The sequence below is a fragment of the Lontra canadensis genome, unplaced genomic scaffold, assembly GCF_010015895.1.
Source record: "Lontra canadensis isolate GAN:19392208 unplaced genomic scaffold, GSC_riverotter_1.0 scaffold180, whole genome shotgun sequence".
Classification (NCBI taxonomy): Eukaryota; Metazoa; Chordata; class Mammalia; order Carnivora; family Mustelidae; genus Lontra; species Lontra canadensis.
In genome coordinates, this window is record NW_022631174.1 from 1,123,263 (window position 1) to 1,134,242 (window position 10,980).

Genomic DNA, 10,980 nt, shown 5'->3' on the forward strand with positions numbered 1-10,980 from the left:
TGCCTCCCTCTCCCCCTGCTTGTGCTTGATCACTCCGTGACAAATAAATAAAATCTTTTTAAAAAATGATTTAAAAAAAAGTCATGGGGTGCCTGGATGGCTCAGTCAGCCTTGGGCTCAGGTCGTGATCCCAGTATCCTGGGATCAAGCACCAGTCAGACTCCCTGCTGGGCATGGAGCCTGCTTCTCCCTCTCCCTCAGCTCCTCCCCCTGCTCTCTCTCTCAATAAATAAAATTTTCAAAAAGTAGTATCAAAAAGGAGTCACATGCTCTATTAACTCAGCCAGCCAGCCAGCCAGGTGCTCCGATTTCAGGACATTTTAAAAAGGAACCTGTCAGATTAAGATAGCAATAGATAAACCCACTGAACTGTTTGTTAATAAGGAGGTTATACCCTTAGACAACAGGATATTCAATCCATTTCATGGCAGCAAAGCTGATAACACATTCAAATAAGGCATAGTTGGTAGGGTAGTCTAGCTGTCTTTCCTGGCACACTCCCCGTCTATATTCTAGTCAAGTGTCACTATTGGCCCTTGGCTCTCTTTCTCCAAATAGTTAGAACCTGCAGAATCACAGCTCCCAGGCATTGCGGCTTATTTCCAGGAGTGGGGGAATCAGCCATTCAGAGTACAGCAGAACGGCAGGACTCCATTCCTGTGGCCAAGAGTAAGAGCACTTCTTTCCTCTCAAGACCATCCTGGAGGTTGGCGTATCAAAACAAGGAAGCTATGCCACATGCTCCGCAGATTCTAGTGAATGACACCCTTCCTTTCCTGCAGAGCCTAGGGAGAACTTAATGATTTCATGTATCTTGTTGATTCTTTGGGAGGCTTTGCCTTAGCTGTAGTTAACTACAGAAGCATAACAGGCAGTACATGGATCTGTGTCAAGTAATACCTCATTTGGAAGTCTCTTGATTGATTGCACCACTGAGATGTAGAAATTAAAGTAAGAGCAGGATTTAAGAGATTTATAGACAGCCCTGCTAGGTAGAGCCTATTTTAAAATTTAAGAACTGTTTTTGTTCACTTATGGTTTCAATCTGTTTTTTTGTTTTGTTTTGTTTTTGTTTTTAAAGATTTTATTTATTTGACAGACAGATTACAAGGAAGCAGAGAGGCAGGCAGAGAGAGTGGGGAAGCAGGCTCCCCACGGAGCAGAGAGCCCGATGGGGGGACTTGATCCCAGGACTCTGGGATCATGACCTGAGCTGAAGGCAGAGGCTTTAACCCACTGAGCCACCCAGGTGCCCTAATCTACTGTATTTTTTTTTTTTTATTTTTTTATTTTTAAGATTTTTTGTTTATTTATTTGACAGATCACAAGTAGGCAGAGAGGCAGGCAGAGAGAGAGGGGAGGAGGAGGCAGGCTCCCTGCTGAGCAGAGAGACCGATGCGGGACTCGATCCCAGGACCCTGAGATCATGACCTGAGCCGAAGGCAGAGGCTTTAACCACTGAGCCACCCAGGCGCCCCGCTAATCTACTGTATTTTTAACGATGCAACAAAATAACACTTGAGGCCCATCTCCATGTAATTCAAAAGTTACAAAGCCAGTATCCCCTATGGCTTTAGAGTTCCTCACCAAACTTCTTTCACATTGTCCTTTCAGCTGAGGAATACAGTAGAACATCTTCTAATCCAAAATCAGTTCTAAGTTCACCTTACAGTTCTTCACATTAAACTAGACTACCCCTTGTAAATAAGTGATTTTTGTTTTACACTTTAAAATGTTGAATTATTGGGGTGCCTGGGTGGCTTAGTCATTAAGCGTCTGCCTTCTGCTCAGGTCATGATCCCAGGGTCCTGGGATTGAGTCCCACATCAGGTTCTTTGTTCAGTAGAAAGCCTGTTCCTCCCTGTCCCTGTATTCCTCTCTCGCTCGCGCGCTCTCTCTCTCTCTCTCTGTGTCAAATAAAATACTTAAAAAAAAATAAAATGTTGAATTTTTTATCTTATCTTGCCTGCTTAAAGTACCTTATGATAGTTTGAGTATAGTATAGCACTCTTCGTTTAAAATATTTATGGTTCTGGGTGCCTGGGTGGCTCAGTCAGTTAAGCATCTGCCTTTGCTTGGGTCTTGCTCCTAGAGTCCCAGGATCAAGTCCCACATTAGGGGGGTGGTCCCTGCTCAGCAGGGAGTCTGTTTCTCCCTCTGTCCTTCACCCTGCTCATGTTCTCTCTCTCTCTCTCAAATAAGTAAATAAAATATTTTTTAAAAAATACTTGTGGGGCGCCTGGGTGGCTCAGTGGGTTAAGCCGCTGCCTTCGGCTCAGGTCATGATCTCAGGGTCCTGGGATCGAGTCCCACATCGGGCTCTCTGCTCAGCAGGGAGCCTGCTTCTCTCTCTCTCTCTCTCTGCCTGCCTCTCCATCTACTTGTGATCTCTCTCTGTCAAATAAATAAATAAAATCTTAAAAAAAAAATTAAAAAAAAAATACTTGTGGGGGGCGCCTGGGTGGCTCAGTGGGTTAAAGCCTCTGCCTTCGGCTCAGGTCATGATCCCAGCGTCCTGGGATCGAGCCCCGCATCAGGCGCTCTGCTCTGCAGGGAGCCTGCTTCCTCCTCTCTCTGCCTGCCTCCCTGCCTGCTTGTGATCTCTGTCTGTCAAATAAATAAATAAAATCTTTAAAAAAAAAAAATACTTGTGGTTTGAGATCATAAGCATATTTGCAAAGTTCATCTCAATTTGAAGAAAACAGCTTCTGTACTAGTGTTGTGGCAGGGTATAAAATTACCTGCTACTAGAGACCTGTGGGGTTGAATTTAACTATTAATTTCTCAAGGCCTGCTCCTGTATTTTACTCTGGCCCTGCCTACTAAGAAATTTCGGTACAAACACAAGGGGGAAAGGAATGATGGCTGTAAGCCAAGCTTATGTTAAACTTCAGTCATTTAAAAACTTTGAGAATTTGGGGGCCCTCATGGGTGGCTCAGTCAGTTAAGCATTTGACTCATGATTTCGACTCAAGTCATAATCTCAGGGTCATGGGATCAAACCCCATGTTGGGGCTTCACACTCAGCAGGGAGTCTGCTTCTCCCTCTTCTTCCTTTCCTTCTGCCTCTCCCCCTGCTCATGGTTGCATTCTCTCTCTCAAATACATGGGTAAATCTTTTTTAAAATATTTGAAAAACTGAGAATCCCAGGACGCCTGGGAGGTTTAGTCATTTAAGCATCAGCCTTCAGCTCAGGTCATGATCCAGCGTCCTTGGATTGAGTCCTGCATCAGGCTCCCTGCCTCTGTCTGCTGTTCCCCCTGCTTGTGCATTCTCTCCTTTCTCACTCTCTCTGACAAATAAATAAAATCTTTTTTTAAAAAAATACAGTTAAAATACAGTGAAAAATAAAAATTTCTAGAGTATGAATTATCTGTCTCTTAAGTGCCTAGTTTCTATAATAGAATAAAACTAAAACAGTCCTGTGACTGTGTATATGTACATGTGTATTAAAGCAGTTCACTAAAGGGGCTCCTGAGTGGCTCAGTCAGTTGAATGTCCGACTCTTGATTTTGGCTCATGATCATGGAATGGAGCCTGACTGACTCTGTGCTCAGCAGGAAGTCTTCTTGAGATTCTCTCCCTCTGCCCCTCTCCCTGTGTCAGCATGCATGTGCTCTCCATCTCCCTCTCAAATATATATATGTAAATCTTTAAAGCAATTCACTAGAAGTATTCGGAAGTACCAGATTTATTTGTTGGCCATTATATATGAAAAAGTGGGGCCACAATGCCAGGTAAAGGACCTGTTTTTGAGATACAGAAGTTTTCATTTTCACCCTGGGGTCATAGGGTAATAAGTTGTCTATTTTGTTATTTCTGACTCCCTCAGAAGTTGGAAAGTGGATCCCTAATAGAGCTCTTATTAGGTTCAGTGAGGGTGCATTTCTCTCCTGTAAGTTCTAGAAATGACGAGTCCTTTTTTTCTTTTGGAGAAAGACTGTTGGAGGCCACAGAGATTGAGGAACAGCAGCATCTTCACTTTGTTCATTGGAATTTAAGCACAATGATTATCATCTCTGTCAGAAGAGATATGAGGCGCTATTCTTTCAGCCTTATTTCTTGGTGACCTTTGGTGTGCCGAGTGGGCTGTCCGGGATGATGCTGGTACAGTGATCTGTCCATAGTAACATTTTTGGATATTGGGAAGTCTGGTGGGGAATCTGGTTCTCATTCCCCAGCCTCCTCCTACACACCACTAACTTACTTCCTCCCCAGCTTAATAATCACATCTTAAGCTTCTTAGTGAAAAGTGTTAGACTCTAAGTAGACTGTAGAAATTATCTTATGCTAGGTGATTGAGTAATAACAGTACTTCTGTGTTAATATCAATATGAATTTGTCTCATCTTGTCTGAAACATTATTTGAACAAGTTTAGACTCGGAGCTTGGAGTCCATGATTTAGTTTTCAAGAGCAGGTTCTTAGTCATATATAAACCCTTTGTTTTTTGCCTGCTTGCTTGCTTGCTTGCTTGCTTTCCTTCTTTCTCTCTTTTAAAGATTCTACTTATTTCTTTGATAGAGAAGAGCTTGCATGAAAGCACAAAAGTAGAGGGGAGGGGCAGAGTCAGAGGGAGAGGAAGAAGCAGACTCACTGCTGAGCAGCAATGAGGGGCTGGATCCCAGGAAGCTGGGATCATGACCTAAGCCAAAGGCAGACGCTTAACCAACTGAGCCCCCCAGGCACCCTGCCTTTTCTTCTAAGCTTGTTTTCTAGTGTTCTTTAATTTCCTTTTTAAATTTTTATTTTATTTATTTATTTGATAGAAAGAGTGTGAGAGGATAAGTAGGGGGAGTGGCAGGCAGAGAGAGAAGAAGCAGGCTACCTGCTAAGCAAGGAGCCTGATCTCAGGACCCTGGGATCATGACCTGAGCCAAAGGCAGGCGCTTAACCAACCGAGCCACCCAGGTGTCCCTGTTTTTATTTTTTTAGTTGATAGCTGGTATAAAGGGAAAATACAGATTATTTCATAGAAATATGATCTAGAAGTTTTCTAGCATAGAAAAAACTGGCTGTTTTGTTGTGTATTTATATGATGTGGAGTTGCTGGTTAAGTCTGCACAAGGCCTCCCCCAGTAAGTGGACGTGACTCTGTGTGCCTACACATTTGTTCGGTTAGTGTTTCTAGGTGGATTTGCAGTGACATCACCACTGTGGGGCTGCTTTTTGCAGGAAAGGGTCTTCGTAGCTGACTAAGGTGTTCCCTCTTTATGAGCCTTCTCCTTATAATCCTTACCTGCTCATTTTGACCCTAACCATTAGAATTATCTTGATTTTTTAAAGTTTTAACCTACTGAGTCACCCAGGTGCCCCAATTTTTTTAAAGTTTTGATAAATTTTGCCAACAGCTACAGATCTGTCTCTTATTAAAGTGTTCATGAAATATCTGTTCTTAGCTAAGAGTCACTAAAAATTCGGTGAACTTTTACTTTAGAGAAATTAGTTTTAAATACAGCAATGTCATTTAGTTTTTAAAATGGAACTTGAGTCCCTCTAGTGGGTTGAGTATAGTTCACTTCCTAAGCTTGAAATTGAAAGATAACAGTCTTTTTTTTAATTTTTCTTTTTTTTTTAATTTGATAGAGATCCCAAGTAGGCAGAGAGGCAGGCAGAGAGAGGAGGAAGCAGGCTCCCTGCCAAGCAGAGAGCCCGATGTGGGGCTCGATCCCAGGACCCTGGGATCATGACCTGAGCTGAAGGCAGAGGCTTTAACCCACTGAGCCACCCAGGTGCCCATGAAACATGACAGTCTTGAATTATGTGGAACTAGTTTTAAAATCCACTCTTCTTTTCACTACTGGTATCTCCTCTTCCAGCAGAGAGGGAGTGCTCAGCTAGCTGTTGGTTTGGTCCTAACGTTAACCAAGGTGCAGCAGGCCTCCTACTCTGCCCACTTGATCCTACTGGCCCTGGACTTTCCTCACATATGATCTCACAGGCTGTGGCTAACCAGCTGCTTTCCTTCAGTCCTCAACAAGTATCAACTTAGACTACACATAGGCGATTTTAAACCATGCAGTTCTTTTTCTTTCTTTTCTTTTTTTAAAAGATTTTTATTTATTTATTTGAGAGAGAGAGAGAGAGCATGAGCAGGAGGAGGGGCAGAGGGAGAGGGAGAAGCAGACTCCCCCTGAGCAGGGATCCCGACTTGGGGCTCAATCCCAGGACCTCTGGGTTACGACCCAAGCGGAAGGCGGACGCTCAATGGCCTGAGCCACCCAGGTGCCTCTAAACCATGTAGTTCTTTAGAGAAGAGAACACAGTGCCCCCAGGGCCTTTGAATTGCCATGAAATAAATAATTGTACAGGCATGTGTTGGGCACAACATGTAGATTAAGAACATTTAGGGGGCGCCTGGGTGGCTCAGTGGGTTAAAGCCTCTGCCTTTGGCTCAGGTCATGATCCCAGGGTCCTGGGATCGAGCCCTGCATCGGGCTCTCTGCTCAGTGGGGAGCCTGCTTCCTCCTCTCTCTCTCTGCCTGCCTCTCTGCCTACTTGTGATCTCTGTCTGTCAAATAAATAAATAAAATCTTTAAAAAAAAAAAAAAAGAACATTTAGTAATTGGGGGGTATTATATACGGATAGCCTATGGCAAAGAACCTAGGTTTGGGGTTCAGTTCTAACTTTCCAAATTACTAGCTGTGTGACCTTGAGCTGGTTACATATCTTTGTATCTTAGTTTTCCTTTCTATAAAATGAAGAGGTGATAAATCTATTTGGCTTAGTTGTTTTAGTATTGAAATTAAACATGCAAAGGCCTTTCTTTGTGTTTTTAGTGCTCTGTGTTTTGTAGTAGAAGTCATGGAAATGTTCCTAGTTGAGTTCATTATAATGCATAGGATTTGATTATTTGGATAACTTTTCCTTCTTCCCCTATCCCTTCTTTTCCTTTCAGTCACCACCCAGTAAGCGAAGAAAATTAGAGAAGTCAAGGAAACCCATTACGTTCATAGTGTTGGAGTCTGTGATGAAAGAATTGTCCCTCAAAGCATCATCTCTGGGCTCAGAGGCAGTGGAAGGCATAGTAGTGGTGACAGCATGGATTGAAAAAATCCTCACCGACCTGAAGGTACCTGGTTAAGCACATTGAAGAATCTTACAACAATCTCTTTTTTCCTTCCTCCTCTTTTTTTTTTTTTTTAAAGGAGTTAAGACAAAAATGATTTCCTCTAAAATTCTGGTTTTCCTCCAAATAGGTCCAGCATAAACGAGTTCCCTGTGGAAAGGAAGAAGTTAGCCTTTTCCTAACAGCAATAGAAAACTCCTGGATTCATTTAAGGAGAAAGAAAAGAGAACGAGTGAGACAATTGAGAGAAGTTCCCCGAGCTCCTGAAGATGTCATCCAAGCCTTGGAGGAGAAAAAGTCCACCACCCCCAAAGAGTCGGGCAGTAGCCAAGATTTGGCCCAGGGTCCCCAGGAGAGTGTCCCATGCGAGCCCACCACACAGGAAGGCGAGTCTGCCACTGTTGAGGGCCATTGCTCAAACCAGGATCCACTTCCCCAAGAAGAAAACCCAGAACACATGGAGGATGAAAGGAGTGAGGAGAAGGGAGGGATGGAGGTTTTGGAGAGTTGTAAAGGCTCTAGCAATGGAGCCCAGGACCGAGAGGCTTCTGAGCAGTTCAGCAGTCCAGTGTCTGAAAAAGGGAGCCAGCTCCAAGGAGTGGCTGGACATTACCTATTCAAGTGTTTGATAAATGTGAAGAAGGAAGTGGATGATGCTTTAGTTGAAATGCATTGGGTTGAGGGCCAGAACAGGGATTTGATGAACCAGCTTTGTACCTATATCCGTAACCAAATTTTCAGACTTGTTGCTAGTTAACTGCTTGCACAGTTGGGTAAGTTTCTATAAAGTAGCCTCCTTCGAGGTGGCAAGAGGCATTCATTCCACCATAGGCCCACTGATAACATTATGTGCAATTATCTTTAAAAAAAAAAAAAAAAAAAGTAAACAAATTCATCTATTTTAAAACACTCCCACCCACCTCCCTTTTTAGTTATTGGGCATTAGTATCATAGTTCATGAGGAAAAATTGTTACCAGCATCAACAAAAAGCGATCAGTAAACTCAGGAGGGATTTAAACCTGACTTAAGCTGACCACCTTAGCTTTAGGCTGAGGCTGAAAGGACTATTTTTGGAGTCTGGTCTGGGTCCGAACTACAGAGCGTCTTGCTGTGTCAGCAGCCCTAGTTGCTTCGTGAGGAGGGGTGGCTTTCTCTTTCTCTTAATGGAGGCAGTACACCGGACGGATGGACCCTGTGCCCTCTTCTGGAGTCACCCACAAGACCCCTGGGTACATAAAATTGAGTACCCCTGCATCAGTCCTAAGGAAGGACCTGACCTAATGGTAGGTGGTGGACAGTCAGGGAGAGAAAGCTTAGTAATGCCAGGAAGAAGGGCTGACCTGGAGGGCGCCTGTTTTGAGGTGCTTATTTCAGAAACAGAATTAGGTGAGCAAAACTCCCGCTGTTGTGACTGAGACACAAATGGAGTGAAGCCATACCCCTACCTCCAACCTGTTTGAAAGTACTGTTCTGTAGCGCTTTTACTGATGTATGATTTTTTTTCTTTTGACATTTGAAGTGGAGCTTTGTTTTATTTTTAATATAAAAGTATTCAGAATTGAAATCTGTCAGGCTGTTTGAATCCTGGGATTGAGGGGTGTATTTTCATAGCTTGAACGGATAAATGACTGATGATAGAAATAAGAAATGGAGCAAGATAGTTATGAGCAGTAGGTTGCTTAAAAAGGTCTCATCTGTTGGCAGAGAAGTTACAGCTGATCAGCTATTGCTTTTTGTGGGTTCCCTTGTAATCTGTTCGGTGCTTACCTGTTGGTACTGGAGAATTCTGAGGCCAGGGTGACCATGTTCTTAAAACATGTTTCTCATTGGAATGTCTCAGGGCTCAGCAGGAATGCTTCTGGAAAGGGGGTCTCATTTTTTGTTTTCTTGGTGTCTCAGTTACCCTCTGCTGTGCTTAACTTTCAAACCTTCAGTGTGATTTTATACCTGTGGTCTAAGGCTCTGTCTAGACTGAACTCTCTGAGTACAGTGCCAGAGCTCCTTCCTGTCCACAGAGAAGACGGGGGCTGAGTAGTTAACCCATGCTTTTGAAAGGTGGCTGTTGGTTAGGGCAGAAAACTGATGAACTTGGCCTGTCTTGGCAGCCCCTAGACCTGGCCCTCAGCAGAGATAAAGAACTAAAAATAGGACTGTATTATACTTCCCTCTGTCAGCAAAGACAGAGCTGCCCAATAGAACATATTAACTAGTGTTCTTCACTAGAAGTCCAAGGACCTCAAAAGAATCCATAAACCTCCTGCATTATTTCTGAGAGCTCTGTGAACAACCCCAGCCCCAGCCCTTCAGAAGAATCGCTGACAGGATGAGAAAACCAATACCCAGGGTCACACAGAGTAGCACGTGCTCATTAAAGATGTGGGAAATGAGAGTAGAAAACAGCAACAGGGTCACTCCTCGTCACAGTCTCATGACCGTTATTGGTATTTCAGGATTTCCTTCTGGTCTCTCTTTCCATAGATAATGTGGGTGTGCAAGGATGTGCGTTTGTGTACTCACGTGTGTATTTGATTTTATATTACACTTCATTTAATGTCTTCTATTTTTCTCTGTTAAAACAATAGCGTATTTACAGACACTCTGCCTGTTCAAAATGTATCTCAGGCACAGTAGTAACATTCGTTTAATGCTGGTACTGAGGGCTGCCTGGGAAGTGCTTTGTGTGACTAGAGGCACAGAAGATGGGTCTTGCATTCCTGTGTGTTTCAGTTGCCCAGGTTTAAGGCTCCTTGTCCTGGAGGAAGTTTTATAGGTGGTAAGCTCACACTCACTGGGCAAAAACTGGGTGACAAGGGACGCTTCCAACTAGAGCTGTGAGTGCTTCTTTGCACTGGGATGTCTTCATGTTCTTCTCTAAGAAAAATAGTTTTTTCTGTTTAACAAGAAAGCATAGAAGACATTTTTAAAAAGACATCCAGAAATTATTTTAATTATGCATATATTGCATAACTGTGTGATGTGTGGTGGCATATACCTCTGGTATAAGGGAAAGGGGATTTTTTTTTCTTTTTCTTTTTTTTAGTATTTTGTTTATTTGCCACAGAGAGAGCACAAGCTGTGGGAGCAGCAGGGGCCGGGGAAGCAGGAGCCCCTAATGAGGGGCTCTATCTCAGAACCCTGAGATCATGACCTGAGCCAAAAGCAGCCACCCAAGCTCCCTGGAATTCTTTTTTCTTTAAAGAAATAGGTTATTGACCAATGTATCATAAGGTTGAGTGATGCTTGTCCTAAGTTCCTAGAGGTCAAGTTCATGTTAATGGATTTTATGGACTTAAATCTTTGTGGTATTATCTTAAATTCTATTCTGGTCCTGGCATTGGCTTCTGATCTCTTGGTAACTAAAGTAGAAACAGAAGCTGAACTTGTTTTCCAAGGCGGACCAAAGCTGCTTTTGTTCTTTGGAATCTGCTTTGCTTTTGGCAGTTTGGTTCCTTCACCCCACATCCTTGCCCTGCTGTTGACACACCAGAGCACTGCTGCGTGTCCTAGAAGGGTTGGTGGTGTTGTGGTGGAGTTTCAGCTGATCTGAAGGGTTCATGTTGGTCACTTAAAATTTTCGTATGTATTTTTTGAAATAACGAAACCTCTCTTCTCTTGATGGAAATGATGTGAGCACACCAACGCCTAAGCTCCAACAGGTAATAAAACTGCAAGATGTGAAAAGGATGCAAAAGCCTGTGGAAAATCCAAGGCCTTTTTAAAAGAAGCGAGTAGTAGTAGCCCTTCATCTTACCTAAACCACAGCATTTTCCTCTCTAGCCACACGGGGGCATCTTTGGCCCTTTGATCAAGCACCTTAACTTCACTGCAGGAATGGATAAAATGTGTCCTTGGTATTTTCTTGAAATGTCCATTTGCAGATAATTATTTTTTATGCAAACAAGTACATTT

The 10,980-nt window shown here is 43.2% G+C and overlaps 1 protein-coding gene across 1 annotated transcript in view; it reads left to right on the forward strand.

Moving 5' to 3' along the window:
• Positions 1-7,929, forward strand: part of METTL16 (methyltransferase like 16) — a 73,308-nt gene extending 65,379 nt beyond the window's left edge. Inside the window, exons 9-10 of the mRNA XM_032846778.1 lie at positions 6,900-7,073; positions 7,201-7,929. Of these exons, the coding sequence (XP_032702669.1) occupies positions 6,900-7,073; positions 7,201-7,827 (801 nt within the window). The 3' untranslated portion in view covers positions 7,828-7,929. The remainder of the gene's footprint in view (positions 1-6,899; positions 7,074-7,200) is intronic.
• Positions 7,930-10,980: the final 3,051 nt, after the last annotated feature.